This window comes from Nelusetta ayraudi, unplaced genomic scaffold (genome assembly GCF_046127955.1).
Source record: "Nelusetta ayraudi isolate G7.1 ecotype Tasmania unplaced genomic scaffold, CSIRO-AGI_Nayr_v1 ptg000011l, whole genome shotgun sequence".
NCBI lineage: Eukaryota > Metazoa > Chordata > Actinopteri > Tetraodontiformes > Monacanthidae > Nelusetta > Nelusetta ayraudi.
Window position 1 is genome coordinate 17591864 of NW_027466061.1, and position 22154 is coordinate 17614017.

At 44.5% G+C, this 22154-nt stretch overlaps 4 protein-coding genes across 9 annotated transcripts in view; 3 read left to right on the plus strand and 1 right to left on the minus strand.

Moving 5' to 3' along the window:
• Nucleotides 1–2814, plus strand: part of spidr (scaffold protein involved in DNA repair) — a 29055-nt gene extending 26241 nt beyond the window's left edge. For 2 of the 3 annotated variants that reach the window (XM_076021569.1, XM_076021571.1), the window contains exons 17-20: nucleotides 241–334; nucleotides 413–524; nucleotides 1941–1997; nucleotides 2352–2814. In XM_076021569.1, coding sequence (XP_075877684.1) covers nucleotides 241–334; nucleotides 413–524; nucleotides 1941–1997; nucleotides 2352–2471 — 383 coding nt within the window. In that variant the 3' untranslated portion in view covers nucleotides 2472–2814. Of the gene's footprint in view, nucleotides 1–240; nucleotides 335–412; nucleotides 525–1723; nucleotides 1904–1940; nucleotides 1998–2351 lie in introns of those variants that run through there. The other variant, XM_076021572.1, reaches the window with a different exon arrangement.
• A 197-nt stretch (nucleotides 2815–3011) lies between these two features.
• Nucleotides 3012–4477, minus strand: cebpd (CCAAT enhancer binding protein delta). Its single transcript, XM_076021575.1, has one exon. The coding sequence runs from the start codon at nucleotides 4290–4292 to the stop codon at nucleotides 3351–3353; it is 942 nt and encodes a 313-aa protein (XP_075877690.1). The 5' UTR covers nucleotides 4293–4477; the 3' UTR covers nucleotides 3012–3350.
• A 1540-nt stretch (nucleotides 4478–6017) lies between these two features.
• On the plus strand, nucleotides 6018–14164 carry mcm4 (minichromosome maintenance complex component 4). 3 transcript variants are annotated; one of them, XM_076021551.1, is made up of 17 exons: nucleotides 6018–6137; nucleotides 7206–7283; nucleotides 7376–7534; nucleotides 7656–7819; nucleotides 8325–8426; nucleotides 8527–8622; nucleotides 8716–8811; nucleotides 9149–9287; nucleotides 10317–10537; nucleotides 10681–10801; nucleotides 11412–11671; nucleotides 11805–12170; nucleotides 12283–12410; nucleotides 12680–12887; nucleotides 12993–13221; nucleotides 13303–13436; nucleotides 13855–14164. In XM_076021551.1, the coding sequence occupies exons 2-17, from the start codon at nucleotides 7220–7222 to the stop codon at nucleotides 13948–13950; spliced, it is 2583 nt and encodes an 860-aa protein (XP_075877666.1). In that variant the 5' UTR covers nucleotides 6018–6137; nucleotides 7206–7219; the 3' UTR covers nucleotides 13951–14164. The 3 variants fall into 3 exon arrangements, with proteins under 3 accessions (XP_075877666.1, XP_075877668.1, XP_075877669.1); XM_076021553.1 differs by having other exon boundaries at nucleotides 6114–6148; XM_076021554.1 differs by lacking the exon at nucleotides 6018–6137 and adding an exon at nucleotides 6287–6340.
• A 281-nt stretch (nucleotides 14165–14445) lies between these two features.
• On the plus strand, nucleotides 14446–21297 carry ube2v2 (ubiquitin-conjugating enzyme E2 variant 2). 2 transcript variants are annotated; one of them, XM_076021556.1, is made up of 4 exons: nucleotides 14446–14587; nucleotides 19910–20055; nucleotides 20153–20278; nucleotides 20423–21297. In XM_076021556.1, the coding sequence occupies exons 1-4, from the start codon at nucleotides 14581–14583 to the stop codon at nucleotides 20567–20569; spliced, it is 426 nt and encodes a 141-aa protein (XP_075877671.1). In that variant the 5' UTR covers nucleotides 14446–14580; the 3' UTR covers nucleotides 20570–21297. The 2 variants fall into 2 exon arrangements, with proteins under 2 accessions (XP_075877671.1, XP_075877670.1); XM_076021555.1 differs by lacking the exon at nucleotides 14446–14587 and adding an exon at nucleotides 14594–14753.
• The last annotated feature ends 857 nt before the right edge of the window (nucleotides 21298–22154 follow it).

Sequence of the window (22154 nt, forward strand, 5' to 3'; positions counted from 1 at the left end):
CGCTCTGCAACATTTATCTCGGCCATCTCAGATAAAAATGGAGAAGAGGATGTTTAAATGTTGTACACCAGCGCACATGTGCGTTCGAACCCGCGTGTGGGTCATTGAGTGACGTTCTTCCTACAAGTGCAAACCCTGAAAATGTAAATGAAGGATTTGAAGTAGGTTTGTTTGTTGTTGTCTAAAGATGATTTCAGGATGCCTCTCTCATTTTGACATCTTCTTTTTTTCTGCCCCCAGGAGTGATAACTGGTGTGGATGAGAGCACTGCTTATTCCTGGCCTGCTTGCAACCACTGCGGTAGTGACAATTTGGAGAAAGCAGCCGGAGGACTGTAAGTTCAACCGAGGTGACTTGGTGCAAAACGGCATGAGAAATCCTGACGGGCTGTTCTCCATGTGGCGCTCAACAGTGGGAACGTGCGCTGCCGTTCCTGTGACTCTGCAGTGGACAAGCCGGACACGAGGATGCATCTCCACGTCTTCCTCACTTCGTCCATGAGTAACGGCACCATCAAGGTCAAGGTGAGAACACCTGCAGGGGTCTGCAGCTTAACGAGAGGACACTAGTTGGAGGGAGTTATTGCTGAGGCCACATTGGGGGAAGGTCGGTTGGAGAGGTCAACAAAGGCAGCATCCCCCGGCGACCGTGTCTCCCGGTGGCGTGAAGCAGAACAATAATGGAGGCTCGCAGTGAGTTGTAAACAGCCTGAACAACAACTTTGTTGACCGTCGTGCCTTGGCTCTGCATGCCATGCTTTTGGCCACCGCGGCGTGGCTGCCAGCGGGAGGGCCAGCTCTTTTGCTTTTTGTTATGATTTTGTTGGCGGTCCGCAACGCCGCGACTTGAACACGCCGTCCACAATCAAAATGAATGGGCAGACTGGCATCTCCACCGCAAACCTAGAGTTTGGCTGCTTGAGAGCTTAGTCACTTTCTTGCAGGGTTTTCATTCCAGTGCCACGTCTGTGGTCAGGTTAGCTTAGCTTTGCACATTAAGCGGCTCTGCGCAAACATACACAACCCCGACCCGACAGCTCTAATTAACCAAGCGCATTTGTTTCATCCACTCAAAGACTGTCATTTAAAAGCAGTGATTTGCAGTTTTATAAGAATAATGGCCTTTACACACATACCCCCCACCAAGAAGGAAAAAACAAAAACAAACTGCTGATTGGACAAAAGTACTTTACTGCCTTGCAAAAAAACAACTGTGTTTTTGCGTGGGTTTCTTTTTTTCGTAAACTTCTGAAAACAAATGCATCAGACAATCCTGATGTTTTTGCAGAACAGACACAACATCCATCTCTCACAACACTATCGCCGACAACTGGCAAACCCATTATCCAAGTCGCCCTGTTTGAAAAATGAGAGGCATATTACGAGAGCAAAAATCTTAAAGACGACGCACAGCAAATTATCATCCATCAGTTCAGTCGCTGCTTTGTAAAAGTGTCTTGACGTGTCATATAATGCATCCAGAACCAGCTGTGGCTCAGTCTCTGATTTCTTTGCAACTTTAAGCAGTTTGCACACGTTCGTCTTTCATGTCAGCTTGACCTGCCTGCAAGTTGTAAAAAAATTAGAGAATGTCGAGTATGAATGGCACTGATTTCTCTAATCGTTGAGCTTGACATCTGTTCTGGCAAGTTTAGGACTCTGAGAGAAATTAAATTCTTTGCATTGAAAAGCCTTGAAATGCATTCTTCCGTACTCCTCTGCAGAAGGTCATGATTTATTGTGGAAAACCTGCAGTCTCGTAATCAAAAAACTGAACGAGCCACACTGATAAAACCTATCTTGTTTCTTATCAGCCAGCCAGATTTTAACCCTTTGGATCAGCTGTTACTTGCAGTACGTAAATGCATTTGTATTTTGTTTACAAGATGCAAAGGCTGCACACTAATTTCGTCATTCCTTTTATTTTTACTTCTCTGACAGCTGCAGCAAAAGACCATCATGTCCATTCTGAACACTGCAGCACTGGAAGGTGACAAGGTGGGTTTGGTCTGCGTCTTCGTTTATTTTTTAACTTGCCCCCTGAACAGTTACATAACTCTAGACTGAACTGCACAGTGCATTGATCTTCTGTCAATAAGCCCTAAAAGCACAGTCATCTGCTCATGTCAGGGTGATAAAGCCTGTTCTGTGCTGAACACTAAACTTGTCTGCGCTGAGCCGATCACTGCTGCCAAAACACTGACGCACTCCTTCAACGACCTCCTGCGCTTAGTGAATTCTGCAATTTGTTTAAAGTGTGTTTAGCATTGTTAATGGTTGATGTCTTGTGAGGCGCTGAATCATGAAAGATGGCCAATTTGCATTTGGTCAAGCGTGTTTCTGCACTTCCAGTTTTCAGGTTACGACGTGGAGAGCATCCTGGGAAAAGAGATCGGTCCGCTCACGGTCCTGGTCAGAGTCGTCACCAGGAAACCTGTCCTCTGGATGGGCCTGGAGGAAATCTGCCTGTGAGGCCAATCCGTCAGTGCGAGCAGCCAATGATATCCATCTTGAGTCCTCAGCTGGCTCCAAGGATCTGCGCACTGGGCCTGAGCCAGTTCAGACCCCCTCTTAAGGCCTCCCTGACAGCTTAAGGCTGAGCCCAAGTGAATGGACTGCAAGAGTACAAGGTCTTGTTTGTGTTAATGATATGTGATCCCAGCGCTCAGCGCTTGACAGCCCCAGGGTAGGCGAGTGGCATGTGCTCTGTCAAAGCTACCCACGTGGTGTCAAGGAATGAGGGTTTTTTTTTCTCTCTACCTCTGTATTTAAGTTTACCGCCACACTGTAAATAAAAAAGTTGTATTTTTTGCAGTTGCCCTGCTGTTACTTTTCCTCTTCACACACACACACACACACACACACACACACACACACACACACACACACACACACACACACACACACACACACACACACACACACACACACACACACACACACACACACACACACACACACACACACACACACCTCCTCCATGCAAAGAGCACTCACACGACAGCAACAGAGTTCTGCAACTTTTTCAGCATTTTATTAAGAGATTCCATTAACAAAAAAACAAAAAAAGTTTCATACAAACTATAGAAAAGATCATGCTCTGGCTCTTATACAAAGTTTGGAATTATATAAACATGTACCATATCAGGTATAACATCATTTAAATGCAGTGGTAAAATAATTTAATACAGACAAGGAAAACAAAAAAGTCCCACAAAAATATGGCAGAAACAACATATTTTCCAGTGCCATTATGGTAAGCTTAAAAAATACATCTGGTACAGATGGTAAACACGAAGTGTCTGTTGAGGTATGTTTCTTAAGAGTCAGTTCTTGAGTGCGGCAGGACTGTCACCGGCTCTCCGCGCTCAGGGCGCCCGCGTAGGAGGAGTTGGGCATCTGCTTGAAGAACTCCCGCAGGCCGGTGAGCTCTCTGGTTAGCTGCTCGATGGTTTTGAGAAGTCTGTCGTTGTCGGCGCCCAGCTCGAGCAGCTTCTGCTGCATCTCCACGTTGCGCCGCTTGGCTTTGTCCCTGCTTTTCCTCACGGCTATGTTATTCCTCTCCCGCCTCTGCCGGTACTCCATGCTGTACCTGTCCACCGCCTTCTTGCCCTTGTCCCTGCCCAGCTTCCGCGGGGAGGACTTGGCCGAGCCCACGCTGGACGCGGGCTCCGGGGTGGTGGGCGGCGTCGGCTGGCCCGTGGTGAGGCTGACGGAGGTCTGGGCGCACGTCTCGATCTGCGAGGGCAGGGACGAGGACACGTCGCTGTCACTCCAGTCGGACTCCTGCTTGATTGACAAGCTGTACGCCGATTTGTCCATCACGCTGTCAGCTTTCCTGTCTGCCGGGTAGGCGGCTGTCAGCTGCTGCTGCTGCTGCTGCTGGAGGTGGTGGTGGTGCTGCGCGTGGTGCTGCTGCTGCTGCTGCTGCTGCTGCTGCTGCAAGGAGCTCTGCATGTTATACAGGTCCACCTTCTCCTGCTTGACCGTGTTGAACAGGTCGAGGAAGAGCTCGTCGTTGCACAGCTCCAGGTTGGGCACGGACGTCATGGACTCAATGTACTGGCTGAAGTCGATGGCGCTCTCGTCGTCGTACATGGCCGGGGCGGTGCTCAGCTCCACCATGGTGCCGTCCTCGCCGTCCACCCTGCCGGCCGCCGCCGGCTTGAAGCTGCCCCCCGGCTGCGGGCCGCCGAGCTTGACGCCCTCGTAGAAGTTAGCAGGCTCCATCGCCCAGCTCATGTTGCATTGTGGAGACACGCAGTGTGAGTCCAGGCTGTATATGTCACACATGAACCCTGGTTGGCTTTGGCCCCCACGTGGTTGAGAAAAAGGGAATAAAGTAGTTAAAGTGTAACCCGCGGGCGTGGCAACAGAGTTAAAAGCCAGCAGTGGTCCTCAGGCTCTCTTATCCCCGGGTGTTGTCTGTCAGGGGGTCTTGTCACTGACAAACTCTCACGTACTTCTTCTCTGAGGGCCGCAGAAGTTTCGCGCAGTGCTTTGTATTGTTTTCCTCGCTTGACGTCACACGCACCGCCCCCATCGCGATCCACTCAAGGCGAAGGGAGGTCACGTGACACCCATGAACTTCCCATTTGAGGAGAGAGGGGGGTGTTGGCCGTGCCGCCCAACAATTCATTACTACGACCTCATGAATGGCTTCGACTTGTTTACGTGCAGTCAACTGTTGCTCTCTGGGATTAAGATGAATTTGGCGGTCGTTCCCAGAACTATGAATAGGCAGTCGCTCCTAAACAGTGGCTGGACATGTCTAAAACAGAATTTTTAAACAAACACATGCATTTATTTTTCTGAGAAGACAGCTGACCAGATGTAGAGTGATGTGAGTGTGTTATAATAATAATAATAATAATAATAATAATAATAATAATAATAATAGTAGAAGGCTAAAGTCCTTAAACTCTGTTTACAATGGTGTTATTAGGTAAATCAAACATTATATTGTAGAGTTCTCTCATCAGATATACAGTACATACACAACATAACCAATATTGGTCAAATCTAATGAGCTTGTTGCCAAATGCTTCATAAAAGTGACTTCAGCAGTGTGTGTGTGTGTGTGTGTGTGTGTGTGTGTGTGTGTGTGTGTGTGTGTGTGTGTGTGTGTGTGTGTTTGCATTGTGAAAATAATTAAAAATATAATCAGTAATAAGTAATTTGATTGGAACTCACTCGCTTTTCAGCACTCGGTCAGTTTTGTAGTTCAATTGTCAACTTTTTTATTAGGTTAATGTTTGTTTAGTATGCAGTGACTTGTGGGTTCACCAGTCATTATTATCAATTAAAATTTTGTACAACAATCATTTGGAGTAACCCTCAAGGGACACATGTACTGACTTCTAGGAAATGACGCTGTTCACCACCCACCCCGACAGTTGTACTTTTCCTCTACCCAAGTCTTGAAAAAGTGAAACAAACGGCGCCGCGTCGTGGTAGGAAAATGTAACTGCAGGCTTTTGATTTCGGAAAATCTAAGCAATACTGATGTACATATTTACACACCATTTAAAGGTCAAGTTTGATTTAATTTATAGAATAAAATATTCCTCAACGTTTATTTTTAGGATATTATTAATTAATTAATTAATTAATTAATAGTAACTTTAAGCAATATGCGTATGTCCTTAAAGGAAATCTATGATTTTTCTTTTGTTGATTTGTATCTGTGCACGTCGTAATGTGTCATAATATGTATCCGTGTACGTTAAACGTCATTGTTTGTTTGTTTGTTTGTTTATTGAATAAAACTTCCACAATGAAAAAAATAACGTTTTCCGTTGAATCCTACCAAGTAAACTCCGGGGGTGTAAACCGCCATGAGGCCTCGAGGACAAATGCGTGAAAATGAGTAAAATCGTCCAATAAAGGCATCAGTGATTTTCAATTCATTGAATCCAAAAAAATAATAAAAAAAATAAGACTCATTAAGCGTGTTTCAATGCTGAACCAATACCAAACTTTAAGCGTTTTTTTGCAGGAACACCCCTCCGCAGTGCAGCAGTCGGCCGGAAAAGCGCCGCTGATCGCCGTCTGCCATTGGCCCAAAGTTCCCCGCGAAATCTACGTCACCAGCGTTTTCGCGCCACATCTGCTGCACTCCGACATCCAGAGGAAGAGGTAAGATCGAGGTCGCTTTTTAATAGTTCTTCTTTTAATGTGCATTTAATATTAACGAGAACAAAAAAACATTGGCAAAGGAGCATTTGCTCGATAGCAACACCAGCTTATTGGACGTTGCCGTGTTAAAACGTCTTGCAGCAACAGTTCAACTGCTCGGGCCTCAGGTTATTGTTTCCCCCGCAGCCACATGTCAACTTGAGGTGCGGACTTGGAGCTTCTTTCTTTCTTACACAAGGGTTGATCTACTTTTAAGCCCTTGCAGTCATAGTTGATTTCTTACAAAGTAACTCCAGGACTCTGTTCATGTGATGTAAAAGGAACACTCGACTTCATTGTCATTATGTTGTGTTGTTGAGCGGAGGAAAGAGTTTGCACTGCTTTGGATCTGCCACCACCGACACTGTCCTGAGTGCTCAAACTAACAATGTAGACAGCTTTAAAAACAGCTGGTAGAGTGATAGTTCTAGGGTTTGTTTTCATTTATTTATTTATTTATTTTTATTGTGTGGGAATGTAATCTATCACATCTCCCAAATGCAGTTTGGTGTTTTTAACCCTTTTTCCACTTCTGGACAGCACTTTGGTCCTCATATTAACAAAACTCAACAAAAACAATTCTACACAAAACCCAAAATGCAGTGTGGTAAAAGCTCCATATTGAAGTCGTTTTCAGACATGTATGTTCTATTCTAATCTCAACCAGATCAGCTTTGAAGGGTTAACTATCCAGAAATACATAAGAGAGACACGTGGAAGACTTGTTTACGGCTTCCTGCAAAAACATGGTTTGTTCTGTGTTCTGAAAAGAGGCAAAAACAAGGCAGCTATCTTGTGGTGTCAACATGGTTGGACTAAACCAGGGGACGTGGGATGTAAGCAAAGTCTCAGTCTGCTTTTTGTGGCATCACGAAAGGCCCTTGCCCTCCACCGGAATTCATTTTAGAAATAATTGTCCGGTCAATGAAAACGCTACGTGCACTAAATTTCTTTGTGTCCCAGTAATGATTATGCTTGACTGAACAATGAACCAACCAACGTAACACTGAACGCTCCCTCATTTGGCAGGCGTCTCAGCAACAATGTCTTCCCCAACATCGACTCCTGGTAGCCGCAAGCGAGGAAGGAATGCAACCCCGGGCACGCGTAAGTTCACATGCTTGATGCAAGTGGCAAGTTGGGATGATGCGTTTTCTCTCCTGGGTTGACTTGTGCAATGTGTGTGTGTGTGATGTCAGCGAGCAGCGAGGGCCCCATATCTCCTCTGTCTCAGCGACGCAGGGGCCACGACTCCTCCGCTGGGGATTTGATGCCCATGCCCACCTCCCCTGCCACAGACGGCCTCAGTCCAGCCGCCCCCCAGGACACCTCGCTGTTCTCCAGCCCTCGCCCCTCAGGTCCAAACAACACAACGTCTTGAGCATTCTGGCGGAATTTTATTGTGTGACGGTGTCTGTACGTTCCGTCATTGATTGGGGGGGGCTTATTTTGTCAGTTTTTTTTTCTTCTCTTTAACAGTTCTCCCCAATGAAGTGGACATGAGTTCCCCTCTCATCTATGGGACCCCCAGTTCCAGGGTTGAAGGAACCCCACGAAGCGGAGTGCGTGGTACCCCTGCCAGACAGCGCCCTGATCTGGGCTCCGTCAGGAAGGCTCCACAGGTTGACCTTCACTCTGAGCCGGTCAGTGGAGGATTCAACAGTATTCTGAGTATTATTCAGGCTTATGTTGTTGATGTTTTTTGGGGGGAAATTAAAGAGAAGATTAAGTTGTATTAATATCATTTTGGGCATTAAATAGATAATTCACTCAAGATCATAATTTCACACTGTTACTTCTTACCCTTTAGATTGATGGGAGGCCCATTGTTCTGGAGTTTCAAAGAATGAAAATGTCTGCCCAGTTTCAATACAATAGAAGCACATAGTGGCTATATACACAATAATGTGTAACCACAAATAAACAAAAAAACCTAAACAACATATTTAAGCTAAAATATCTCCTGAAGCCTTCTAGCCGGGAGTGATTTCACTTTAGCTATTGCTAGAGTTACAAGTTCACATGAATGCTGCTCTGGATAGGAGGCTACAGTCGATATCTGACATACAATTTTTTTTTTTTGTCTTTTGAGATTGACAAGAACTCAGTATAGCCTCAGCAGTTGACATTTCTGGTGAATTCTTGCAGCCCAGTGCTGATGGAGCGGCAGCCAGTGAGACAAACTCCAGTCAGAGGCTGGTGATCTGGGGCACCGATGTCAATGTTGGCACCTGCAAGGAGAAGTTCCAGGTATGAAATCTTGGTTGTCAGTCATTTACAGATGAACCCTTTCCTCAGCATGAATGGCTTTGTTTTGACTGTTGCACACTTTGGGCTTCTTCACTCTCAGAGGTTCCTGCAGAGGTTCATTGACCCCAGTTCCAACGAAGACGAGAACGCTGGTCTGGATCTGAATGAGCCGTTGTACATGCAGAAACTGGAGGAGGTGCTGAGACCGCACACCTTTCTGCTCCATTAACAGGGGTGAATCAAGCATCATATCTAATGGCTATTTTTATTTTATTTTATTTTTTTACAGATCAGTGTTGTTGGTGATCCCGTGCTGAACGTCAACTGCCTGCATGTGCAGTCCTTTGATGCAGAGCTTTACAGGCAGCTCATCAGTTACCCACAGGTAATGTCCTGCTCTCCTTCTATCTCAATATCCTGCAACTCATGCTTTCTTTGTTGCCACAGGCATCCAACCAAATTCTGCAAGAACACGGCTCTCTTAAATATTCTATTCTGATAGGTCAGTCAGTCAATATTCAGTGGTGTTTATCCAAGGAATAATTTACAACAACCCGGTGATTATTGAAAAAATAACTCCCTACAGGAAAATGGAACCCCGACATGCAAGAGTTTTTTTTTTCTTCCAATCATCACCGGCTCCCTATTTACAGTTTTCTATTCTAGTCTATTTCAACATAAATGTTAATAAATGGGTTGTTTTTACTTTTACCCATTTGCAGGAAGTCATCCCAACCTTTGACATGGCCGTGAACGAGCTCTTCTTTGAGCGTTTCCCAGACTCCATCCTGGAGTTCCAGATCCAAGTCCGCCCCTACAACGCCTTGAAGACCAGGAACATGCGTAACCTCAACCCAGAAGGTGTGTGGATTAGATCATTGACACCAGACACTATATGGTCTTCTACTTGATACATAATCCCTGTGACCCGCTTATGTTGTCAGATTGTGTTTACTCCTTAAAAAAAAGTATTCTGTACATTCTGACTTAAGTAAAAGCACAGGTACTGGAAAAAAAAATACTGGTAAAAGTACTGAATCAACTCCTTTGCTCAAGTAAAAGTAAGAAAGTACAGGTTCTGAAATGTACTTGCATAAAAGGTGAATGTGATTTTTGTTTTTGCCATTAATGAAACAAAACCTTCACTGATGATTTTGCAAAAATGAAAAAGTTGTGACAAAGTAGTCTGGACTGAGCTGACCTTTTCAGAACTCTGAGGTCTTGATGAGTATCTGAATTATTTTTAAGAGCTCTGCAACCCTTTAATAGTTTTTTAAATTATAATCCACAGCATTTTTGGATGTTTACACTTCTTATAACAATAACAATGTTATGCAAGGAACTCTAAAATAATGTTCCTCTCAAAGATCATCCGGTTTAATATTTAACTACGCAACTGCAAATTTCAAATAGCTCCACTTCAAGCAACATCAATTGTAATATCATAAATGAACTACTTTGAAGAAAATTTTAAACACAAACGTAGCAGCATGTTTTTCAAATGTAAGCAAAAAGGACACATTTGTGTGCAAATGCATTGACTGAAAGTAAAAAATATCCAAGAAAAATTGACTTAAGTACCGAAACGAAGTATTTATACTTCGTTACTTCCCACCTCTGTGAAGTACTTCGCACACGTTTCTATTTACATGTGCGTGCACACACACCCACACACAAATATTTTGACAGTAACCTTACCCCTTACGAGATGCCCATGAGGTGAAATCACACATGCTGGGGGGAGCAGAGTGAGATATAGCAGGCCGTGTCTAGTGTGCGATTTTGGTGAACGTCTCCTTGCTCTGATTAAAATGTGAGCTTTCGGTTTGGTGCTGACACTTCTGCTCTCCGTATGGTTTTTTCTCCTTTTTTTTTTACCCGGCGGTGCAGACATTGATCAGCTGATCACCATCAGTGGCATGGTGATCCGATCTTCGCAGCTGATCCCTGAGATGCAGGAGGCGTTCTTCCAGTGCCAGGTGTGCGCCTTCAGCACCCGTGTGGAGGTGGACCGCGGGCGCATCGCGGAGCCGGCTGTGTGCCGCCACTGTAACAACACCCACAGCCTGGCGCTCATCCACAACCGCTCGGTGTTCTCAGACAAACAGATGGTGAGAGGGTGTGGGGGGTTGGGGTCCTTCCATAACGGAGCAGATTGCCACGCCGCTAATGACGCCTAATATCTGAATACGCAGAGGTGCTAATGAGTGATGTCGCGGCATCTGTTCATCTATTGATCTGGTTTTGATCGCAGGTGAAGATCCAAGAGTCCCCAGAAGACATGCCGGCGGGTCAGACCCCGCACACAACCATCGTCTACGCGCACAACGACCTGGTGGACAAAGTGCAGCCCGGTGACCGCATCAACATCACCGGTAAGGATGGCAGCAGTGAACGGTTCGGCCACTGCTGAGTCTCTCATACAGTGTTGGGGAAAAAAAAGTTTTTAGACACCTCATACATTTGTGATGTACTGTAGTGCGCTAAGAATCAGTCTTAAGTCTCCAAGTGGAGTCTAATTTGGTGCCGTCACCAACATTTATCCAAACTGGATGTTTTGTCAAGATGACGTCCCGTGCGACACGTCCAGGGTACGAGACCTGCAAAAATTCAGTTTTCCTATTTTGTCTTGATTAATTATGACAAAAAATTCTCCATGAAATATTTTAATGACCGTAATTGGGATTGAGTAAAATTTTAAGCGTGTGCGAAAGCTTTTTCCCACATCTGCATATAACTTTTGCTCGATGAACTCACGAATGAATTCAAACATTTAAAATTGCTTAATAATCTTGAGGCCAGTTATAGCACAGGACATGTGATGATGTCTTACAGCGTATATGCAAACTAACCTTCATCTGCACACGTCAATTGTGTACCCAGGTGAAGTGTCTTCGAGTGCATTGCGCACCACTTTATTAGTGGCGTCAAGCTTAGAAAGACTGAAACAACCTTGTTTTCTACCCTCCGTCAATGCCACTCCAGGCATTTACAGAGCGGTCCCCACGAGGGTGAGCCCCATTCAGAGCAACGTCAGGGCGGTGTACAAAACCCACATCGACGCCATCCACTTCCGCAAGACGGACGAGAAGCGTCTGCATGGCCTGGACGAGGAGGCCGAGCAGAAGCTCTTCACCGAGGACAGGGTGCAGGTGCTGAAGGAGCTGGCGGCCAAGCCGGACGTGTACGAACGCCTCTCCTCCGCCCTGGCACCCAGCATCTATGAGCATGAGGACATCAAAAAGGTGGGGTTGTCATGAAGCGGGCAGCTGCGCCGCCCTGTCTGAAAAACCAGGCCAAAATTCGCAGAGAACACCTCGCAAAATACATGTGACGATCGCGGAAAAAAAAAAAAAAATCCCATCTCGCTGTCTTCAGGGTATTCTGCTGCAGCTGTTTGGTGGCACCCGCAAGGACTTCAGTCAGACGGGCCGCGGCAACTTCCGCGCCGAGGTAAACATCCTGCTGTGCGGGGACCCCGGCACCAGCAAGTCCCAGCTGCTGCAGTACGTCTACAACCTGGTGCCCCGCGGCCAGTACACGTCGGGAAAGGGCTCCAGCGCCGTGGGTCTGACCGCCTATGTGATGAAGGACCCCGAGACGAGGCAGCTGGTCCTGCAGACCGGCGCCTTGGTGCTCAGCGACAATGGCATCTGCTGCATCGACGAGTTCGACAAGATGAGCGACAGCACGCGCTCAGTGCTGCACGAAGTCATGGAGCAGCAGACGCTCTCCATCGCCAAGGTGTGCGCTTTAATTTCTTAAAATGAACTTCAGTCATGTATAGCAATTAAAATCTCTCTCTCTGGATTTAGTTTCTGATAAATATATATATTTTTATTTTTAATGTCCTCAGGCTGGAATTATCTGCCAGCTGAACGCCCGCACTGCTGTGCTAGCGGCTGCAAACCCGGTCGAGTCTCAGTGGAACCCAAAGAAGACCACCATCGAGAACATTCAGCTTCCTCACACGCTGCTGTCCAGGTGAAAACATCAGGCCAATGTCTTCCTAGTGATCATTTTGACTTGAAGAGATCAGTCATTTAAAGGCCCCACATTTTGCAAAATTACTTAACCATTATTTTAAACTGTAATCTGTCTCTGACCAGCCAATGAACCCACTAGGAATGAGAAGTCAATCCATTATTGCTCCACTATCGAAGTGTGCGCGATGCGCACTTCTGAAATTGTGTTTGTGGTAAAAAATGAAAAGAAAAAAAAAACTTTTTTTGCTTTTTTGTTTTGCTCTGCAGATTCGACCTGATCTTCCTAATGCTGGATCCCCAGGATGAGGCTTATGACCGCAGGCTGGCCCACCACTTGGTGTCTCTTTACTACCGCAGCGAGGAGCAGGTGGAGGAGGAGTTCCTCGACATGGCCGTGCTGCGAGATTACATCGCATACGCGCGCACATACATCAGCCCGCGGCTGAGCGAGGAGGCCAGCCAGGCCCTGATCGAGGTTCGCGGCTGTTTTTGCATTTGTTTGGGGTGGTGGTGGAGGGTCGGGGGGGTCACACTGAATGGCCTTTAAGCATCAACTGACCTTGGGCGTGCCGGTTTCCAGGCTTATGTGGACATGAGGAAGCTCGGCAGCGGCCGCGGGATGGTCACCGCCTACCCCAGGCAGCTGGAGTCTCTGATTCGCTTGTCAGAGGCCCACGCCAAGGTGCGCTTCTGTGAGAAGGTGGAGACCATCGACGTGGAGGAGGCCAAGCGGCTTCACAGGGAGGCCCTGAAACAGTCGGCCACTGACCCCAGAACAGGTTTTGTGGACATCTCGATCCTGACGACGGGTAAGCACAACTAGAAAATAGACTTTGGTTGAACGTAGAATCACAGTTCCAAAGAAAAATCAATTTCATATTGGCTTCCAGGTATGAGTGCCACAGCTCGCAAACGCAAGGAGGAAGTTGCCCAGGCCTTGAAGAAGCTGATCCAGGCCAAGGGGAAAACACCTGCAATGAAATACCAGCAGCTGCTCGATGACCTCAGAGGACAGTCAGAAACTGTAAGGTTTTTTTTTTGTTTTGTTTTTTCAAGCGGTCTAAAATGCATCATGTGAACAGTTGTGCAGTTAAATTTGTTACATTTGCTTAAACAAAACTTTTTGTGTCTTGAAATTAAATATGAAAAGTTTAAAAAATGAACTGAGAAATGTGAGAATCAATGAAAGTAATTGTCCACTGGTTGACCAATAATGAGCTTCCTGGTGGTCGATACAGATATCTAGAGGTCAGCCAATGCTGTCAGTTACTTTGAAAAACAACTGCACAGTCAAATAATAACAAATGAGACTGTAGTATACAATAGATTAAAATGCAAAAAAACAAACTTAAAAATTGAAATTGAAAATCAGCCTTGTGTGTGACAAGATGACTGTCTCTCCATGTCGTTGATTCGTGTCTTCCTGCTGGCTCTGTCTTTAGGCAATCACCAAGGAGCTGTTTGACGAGGCGCTGCGGTCTCTGGCCGACGAGGACGTGTTGACGGTCACAGGGAAGACCATCCGTCTCCTGGCCTAAAATCTGCATGCACTTATGTACAGAGCAGTTATTTACAGACTTTCTATTAATCCTGTTGCATTGTCCTCATTTTCCATGATGTAATATGTTTTTGTAATATTAAGTAGGTCTATGTCTCCTTTTTTTTCATCTCTGGGTCATTAAAAGTAAAAAAAAAAATAAATGTTTTCCTGCGTTGGTCGAATAAATAAAATGTAATAAAGTGCAAAAAAAAAGAGTGAATGTGTTTCAAATGTAGCCTGATGCTAAGTACCCCCTCCCCCCCCTCAACTGCTTCAAGTAAAGAACTCTTCCTCTAACTTTGATTCAAGTATTGTCATTTTTGGCAAAAATTTTGATGAAGTTGTAAATATGCAAGGTTTCTCCATCGTCAAACCAGTTGCGCTAGTTAGGTTTTGTCAATCTTACCACATAACACACATGCAAGAAATGGAACAACGTCTGCAAGAATGGATTCTTCCAATGGTGGAATTATATAGTGACGACCAAAACAGAATTTTGCTTTGATTTGATCTCATTTGTTAATTTATTGCAAATGATTGGCATGCCATAACTCACCTCAACATAAAACTGAGGTGGAAACTGCAGCCCACCAGGAGCAAGAGTTTTCTTTCACACACAACGTGGACAATGAACGGTAAGCTGGGCGAAAAGCAGACCTGACTTTTAAAAAAGCAAAGAAAAGTGGACCTTGCAGTGTTGGTTTTGTGCCAGTGTGCGGTGCGGCTGTCGGGTTTACCCGCTGTGATGTCACACTGGCGTGTGTTTCTGGACTCGGCTGAAGAAGATGGCGGCCTGCACAGGTTTGTGTGCCTTCTCACATCCTCAGCGATATAAAGCAAAGACAAAGAATGCCGGGGTCATGCGTGTCCGTTAGCCAGTAAATATAACCGCGCTGTGTGTGAGATTGTCGAACAGTCTCAACGAAGTGCGGTTTATTCGCCACTATTTGTCTTGGCCGAATGAAGCGGTCTTCAACGGAGCCATCTATCTCATAGCGCTTATGTGTTGGCTAAGTTAGCCTAGCCAAGGAAACGGTCTGTCCCGTTAGGTAGCGGAAATGTTAAGGGCACGATTTAGACACATTATTGTGTGTTAAATGGAGAGGTGTGCGTTATAGATCCATGACGTGTATAATTAAGAATGTCATCCGCTAATAATGTAAGTAGTGTAAACAGCCCCTGGTTGGGTTTTACAGCCTTAGCCCCGCTAACCTAGCGTCCAGAATATTCTCGCACCGCGCGGCTGCCTGAGTCAAACCCGTTGTTCCTGTAAGCTAGCAGCCTATCTAAATCAACGCATTAGCAAGCGACACACGCGTCCTTTGTGTACGTCCATATCCCGTGTACGGTGATATTGTGTATTTTCTTGAAATGTGACATATCCAAAGTGGGGGTTGATTTTAGTTCGACGAGTGTGAACATTGCAGAAAGGCAGCGACAATGTCTCAACTAGCGACTAGTTCTAGAGGTCCTTGTTTGGGGCTCCATTTGCTGGCGTTGCGGTTCCATTTTTAAACAATTTTCACTGTTTATATATAAGAATGGAGATGCTTGAGAATTGAAGGCCGTCAAAGTGAAAGGGAATTGTTGAAAGAAACTACGTAGACGCACAAAGGGGTTGATTATTATTATCACGGTCCAGTTTACGCGCTGTGTTTCAGCAAGTAGTCGGGGCCAGTGTCTCTCATCGCGCTTGGCAGGAAGCGCCCCTGAAACTTGCAAAATAAACCTCCCACTTTAGTAAAGCGTTCCAAGAAAGCACGGATCAAAACAATATCGTCCAAGGTTTCAATCGTTAATTCGAATAGCACATTAATATTCATTCGTCCAAAAAGTGGAAAAAGCCTTCAATCGAAACAACGTGAAGACAAAGTGGCGCGATCCGCTTATTTAAATTGACTTCGAATACACCGACTTGTTATTATGGCAGAAAACGCCGGTTAAATTCTAAAGATAAGGGAGCCATCAAAAGTGTTGGAAATGTATGCCAGTGGGTGTTACTCTAAATCACGCATGCCACTTACACTTCAGTCTTATGAGAAGCGCTGGCTGAGGAAATGAAAAAGCAAAGACCACCTGGAGATACCGTCTGACTGAGCACAACTAGCAGAAAGCCTTCAGGGTCACAGAACGAAGATGTCGCTTGACAACCTACAATTTCCTCTCTGTGAAATGTCAATTTGAAGCTCTCCGATTCTTGGTGTTTGGAAATCAAGAATAGCACAGCCAAGACTCAACCGGCGCACCCCCCCAGATTTAACCAGCTACCTTTACCAGTGCCAACCCACTCTAAGACAAAAACAGTTTTATCCAGTGTGGTGGGAAATGAAATATTTCATTTTCAAGGTCTGTGACATTCACATGCAATTGCAGCAATATTATTGAAACTAGCAGCAAGTGTAACCTCTCCTCTATATGTAGGTGTGAGCTGTCAGTATGTCAAAACAAGCCTGCACAGCCATGTTGCTCAAACGAGCAGCCTGCTGACGGGCAAAGTTACTTGCATCTCGTGTTTCCCCATCTTGAGTTTCAGGCCCGTGGCGTCTTCTCTGCCGAACTCTTCGCTTTTCCTAAAGACGGAGCTGAGAATTATTTAATATCCTGTTAAATGTAAATCATGCTAATATCTTGTGGATTTGTGGATCGTACGAGCGTTACAAGCTCATAAGAGAAAAGAGAAGTAACAGATAATGTTGAAGTGACACTGCAATTACAGGGGCCCTCGGGTGCTGTCACTTCCAAAGACAAATCATAATGAAGAAAAGGTAGAAAAACACAACTGGTCATTTTAAATTCAGGTTAATTAGAAAAGAAAGCCTGAATGCTCTCTGCAGTTTTGACAGTATTGTGCTATTTTTACACTATTATTGGAAATGGGTGGACAGTAGTCATAACCTCTTGTCTTTTAGAATGAGTTAGACCTCTAGAAATGACATATAGTGCCTCATCATCACAGAAATTAACCACAAACGCCATGACACAGTGCAAAGCTAACCAGAGGACCAGGTCTGACATCCTTTCCCTGTCAGTCTTCCTCCTGATGGTGAAGGAAGATGTATGGAGAGTAATTGTGGTTAAAGGAAAAGAGGTTTGGAGGGTGGGAGAGTCGTGGCATTAGACTTCTGTTTGTCAGACATCTTTAAACATTGTAGATGCAAGAGGTTTTACTGCTGGTTATTGCCGCAATGTGCACTGTGTGGGCGCACAATTGCAAGATGCAGCAGATGAGCGGTGCAGCTGTCGTGATCTCCACATGCTTCATCTGGGAATTAGCCAGCGCAAGGCCAATCTGACACTGGCAATCACATTGAAGCTTCCCCAAAAGCCTCAACAGGCACATGGCTCTTGCAGCTAAATGCGGTTATTGTAGGTCATTCCTGTATTTCTGACCCTTCCTGTGTGAATATCCATTGTATCACTCGTGTTTCTAAATGATAAATTATTATTCTTCATAAGTGAAATGAGTGACAAAAATACAAATTTAGATAAAATGAACAAAACTGCCAAACAAAATAGCCACGTTGCCCTGTTATTTAATAATTGTTATTATATATTTCTGTTTGTACAAAGAAGTTACAAAAAATGTGGCTCTTGCTCTTGCTAAGGATTTAGACTTTCAAGAGTAGCACAGCGCCAAAAGCAGCTGTCGCTGTCAGATCAGACGAGAGTGACAAGCTCACACTGAAACTGCTTACTAAGCAACAGCAGAAGTGAATGAAGTGACATCCTGAAGAAACAGCAGCTTCATGTGAGCTTTCTTGGCTGTTCATGTCAACATTTGTCACTTGCCTTGACTGTGGGTTTGAACATTAGATAGTGAAAAGAGCTGCGTTCACTGTTCAATGCTGTCTTGTTAGCTAAACACTACGGTAGTTGAAAGTCCTGTCACTACGTCAATCAGACACTTCAAACTTACCCAATGCTGTTTGCATTTCATTTCCTGTGCTACGTGAGTTGAGGCCAACTGACAGTGGCTGTGCTAACAGCTGTCATATATGCTAATAGCAGCGTTGCTGTGGTGAACTAAATTTAGCAGAACATAGCTGTGTGGGTTTTGTTCCTTGGCAAATATCGGAAGCTTAAAGAAACTTTTGTGCTGTTTTTAAGGAAGCCGTGTCTTTTACAGTCAGGTGTGAAATATTTGTTTTGAGATGTCCTTATTTTAAGACTTCTTGACTGATGATGTTGCTGGACATCACTGGAGGGCAAACAAGCTGTTTGATGAGAGAAAAGCTTTTCCCTGTCCGCTCATGGGGTGAATTTAATGATCGTTTTCCACGTCCTCACCTGTGAAGTCGTCGTCCTGATCACATTTATGAGTTGGGAGTTTTATGTAAGAGTTGCACTCCTGACCTCTGCTCCCTTCCGGTCCATAAGCTGTAAAGAGTTTGACACCTTCCACCTTTGAAAGTGCAGTGTCAGTCTGAAGTGACAATACGTCCCCTGTATTTAAAACCTTTTGCTATTTTGCAACAGTAATTCAGAGACAAATCTTACAACGCTGATCACAAGATGTACACGTTTCCTCATTAAAGCCCCCTGTGCTCCAAATCTCATGACCGTCTCAGAGTTCCCTTTTTCTTTCGAGGCAAGTTCAGCGGCATTAGTTGTCTATATTGAATGTCTTGTGACCAAGGCATGTCACCAAACATTGTTTAAGGCAGCCAGAGAAGAGAGAGGAATATACGGTGTCCATGTTTATGCGGAGTGGAAATCTGGTGAATGGTTCCTCTAGTTACCCTGCTCCTTTCTCCCTTCAGTCCCGCTCTGATCTCTCTGCTCCCATTAGTACCTGTGGTCAGAAGGATGCACGTTTGGCTTAATCAGATGCTGAAAAGGACAAATATTTGCTGCAGTGTTAATAAAACTGTTAATGTGATCTAGTGTAAATGTTCAGAGGAAAAGCATTTCTGACGCTGCTTGTGGCTGGCAGAAGTCATTTCCCTTTTCTAAATCTTTTATTTTGACATCCTTATGGCTACACTCACTGTCTTGCTCCTAAAGCTGAATATTATTTTTTCCTTTCCTGGCATTCTAAAAATGACTTGTTTTGCACAAGCAGATCATTAAAAAAAATAGTTAGGTTGACTTGAGTTTTAAAACAAGTAAAAGGTTCACGTTGTCACTCTGATGTGGATCCTCATTTTGTCTACAATGGCATTTTTGCAGTATTCTTCACTGGCTAACTCTAACACTGGCAAACACTGGCTAACACTGGCTAATAGTGGCTAACACTAACTTTGACCCTCAGACGTTGGGTTAGTGGTTCTGTTTAACGTTCTTCCCGAATACATTAGCAAGACCAAAGCTAATGGCCACAAACGGTGGATTTCAGCAAAACATATTTATATTTATTTAGTGGGAAGGAAATTGTGCTTCTGCCAAGTGCTTTTCTTATCTGCAGCAGATTAATACACAGTTAATGTCCCTCTGAGCTTTGCTGCAACATGAGGGTGTGGCGTTGCAAGGACTAAAAATAACCTATGATGACGCTCAGGTTACTAAAGCAATGCAACTTTTTTCCTAAATGTTGGGAGCAGTGCAGGGTTGGAATAGGATGTTTAGCTGAAGCTTGATGGTTGCGAAGGTCTTATGTTATGCAACATTTGACTTTACCAATGTTTACTGTCAACATACTGTTTCCCTTAAAATCCATTGTGTTCTCCGTTTGGCTGCTGCACCTCTTCTCAGAAGAATTAGTCACACAGTCCTGAAAATAAAAAGCACACCCGGTCTCCTGAGGCTCCAGTAAATGGCAAAATGCTGTTTTCTAGAGATGTGTCAAAGTTCTCTACATGACCATCGAGCAGGAGGTCTTAAAATGGGTATTATACGTAATCCGTAATACCCTGGGACCTTTTAAAAATCCGCTTGCACACTCTAAACTGCACGTGGACTATATCATACACTGTGTCATTTCTATTCATGAAATCCATTTGCCCCACCCCCTTTTCCAGTTAAAGTTCCACGCAATTTTCGTTTGTTGGAGGAGCTGGAAGAGGGCCAGAAAGGCGAAGGCGATGGCACAGTGAGCTGGGGCCTGGAGGATGACGAAGACATGACTCTGACACGTTGGACAGGCATGATCATTGGACCAACAAGAGTAAGCCCAACTCAAAACCAGTAAACACAGCAGACCGGGAGTCACGCTGGCACACTTGATGATTTGCTTTATCCCCCCCCATCTCCTCCTCTTTCAGACCAATTATGAGAACAGGATATACAGCCTGAAGGTGGAGTGTGGGTCCAGATACCCGGAGGCGGCCCCGACCGTTAGATTTGTTTCAAAAATTAACATGAATGGAATTAATAATTCCAACGGGACGGTGAGTGTCTCCACCTTCTCTTCCGTGTTGATGTGCGTGTTTTATATTCTCACAGCAGTTTTTGTGACGCACCTCGTAACTCGCTCGTCATTTCTGTCACAGTGACTGATGGAGGTTTGATTCTGCTTTGTTTCTGCCCCACAGGTGGATTCTCGTAGCATACCAGTATTAGCAAAATGGCAGAATTCTTATAGCATTAAAATTGTTCTTCAAGAGCTAAGGCGTCTCATGACGTCCAAAGAAAATATCAAGCTTCCACAACCACCAGAAGGACAAACCTACAGCACTTAATTGTAATGGATTGTTTCAACCCTCTGTCTTAAACCTTACTCTCTTAGAAATATTGTGTAAAATCATCAAGAGGCTCACTTCGCACATCAACAATATTGTCTGCAAGAGCAAGATTGGACTTTCTGATTACATAACGCATTGAAAAAAAAGTGAAAATGTCCCTGCAGTTAAGCACTGAATAAGTAGTTAAAAAAAAGACTACCAGACCACAGTTATGCGCCTTTAATAAAGTTTCTTTGACAATGACTTTTATGTTCAACGTGTCCCAGCTTAAGTGTGCTTGAAGAGGGAAGCATGACGCCATGCAGAGGCTGTACAAGGGTTACAATAGTTTAATTTCAAATGACTGAACACTGAAGCAAACAGCGAGATGTGTATGAAGGCATGTTGTGTAACTAATTCCTAGTCAAAGAGAAGCCACGTTTTTTTTTGAGTTGCTAGTCAAATTTAGCAGGTTTAATTGAAATATGCAGATTTCTGAATATCAAACTGTGGCTGTAGTCTAAAAGTAGTGTCACAAGGTGAGAAAGACTTTTCTTTTTATAAATATATATATATCTGTATTTGACACAACACCAATATGTTTCTGTTCTGCAGCTCCGACATGTAACAGACGTTGAAGCCTGTTCTGTTCTGAAAAAAACCCTCGCATTTAACTTCTAGTGAAAATGGCAGGTGTATGAATTTGTGATTTTCTGAAATTAAAATCACTGTCTGCGGAAAATAAACTTCCCCTGTTTCTTTTTTGTTAATTTCTATGCTACACCTTCAGTTTTCATCATAAGGGGGCCTCGACTGCCAAGTAGACGTGTTTGCAAGTGAAAGCAACTGGAGCCGCTGCTGTGTACACTGCTTCCTTTTGGTGTCATCTCTAATGTGAGTGCAGCCCTTTATTGACACGAGATGCATAGTTAGTAGTTCCTTTCAAAACTTGTATTGCGTGTATATTTTCTGTAGAGTTGAACTGGAGGAAACCCCATGGGAAACAGTTCAATGTGTTGTGACATTTATTTATTTATTGTCGCAGCACCCTTTAGACTGTTTTCCATTCTAATGACATTCAAGGCATCATGCTGCCTCTGCTCTCAACCAATCACAGCCAATCATGAGCTAAACGGCGCGGGGCTTTTGTATAGCAAGAACAAAAGATTGGGCAATTGTGACGCAAAAGGAAGTAGTGCTTGTCTAAAGTTACCTGTGGATGTATTTTATTCACTCAAAAGAGGCAGCTGGGCCCTATTGTTAATAATAAATAATGCTTTTTATTTATAAAGCACTTTTACAGGTGCTCAAAGTCACTTTACAGGTAAAAAATAATATAACACAACTCGAGAGAGATTAAGATAGATAAATAAATCAACGATTAAAACAGATGTAACACAAGAATATAATCAGTTTAAAACAGGCAGGGTTGAGAGGGCAGATATGGGCTGGGAGGTGTGGTGGTTTGGAGGGGTCAGGCAGGGTAGGCAAGTCTGAAGAGGTGGGTTTTGAGGGCAGACGTGAAGGTATTGAGCTCCGTGCAGTTGCGGATGTGTTTGGGGAGGGAGTTCCAGAGGGTGGGGGCGGAGACACTGAAGGCCCG

Excerpts from the sequence above, each read along its gene's own strand:
- cebpd (XM_076021575.1), bottom strand. The coding sequence starts at position 4,292 with ATGTGTGACATATACAGCCTGGACTCACACTGCGTGTCTCCACAATGC.
- mcm4 (XM_076021551.1), top strand. The coding sequence starts at position 7,220 with ATGTCTTCCCCAACATCGACTCCTGGTAGCCGCAAGCGAGGAAGGAAT. Across the intron at positions 10,802-11,411 it reads TGACCGCATCAACATCACCG|GCATTTACAGAGCGGTCCCC; the intron begins GTAAGGATGGCA and ends ATGCCACTCCAG. Across the intron at positions 12,888-12,992 it reads CCAGCCAGGCCCTGATCGAG|GCTTATGTGGACATGAGGAA; the intron begins GTTCGCGGCTGT and ends GCCGGTTTCCAG.
- ube2v2 (XM_076021555.1), top strand. Across the intron at positions 20,056-20,152 it reads TGATCATTGGACCAACAAGA|ACCAATTATGAGAACAGGAT; the intron begins GTAAGCCCAACT and ends CTCCTCTTTCAG. Across the intron at positions 20,279-20,422 it reads TTAATAATTCCAACGGGACG|GTGGATTCTCGTAGCATACC; the intron begins GTGAGTGTCTCC and ends TCTGCCCCACAG.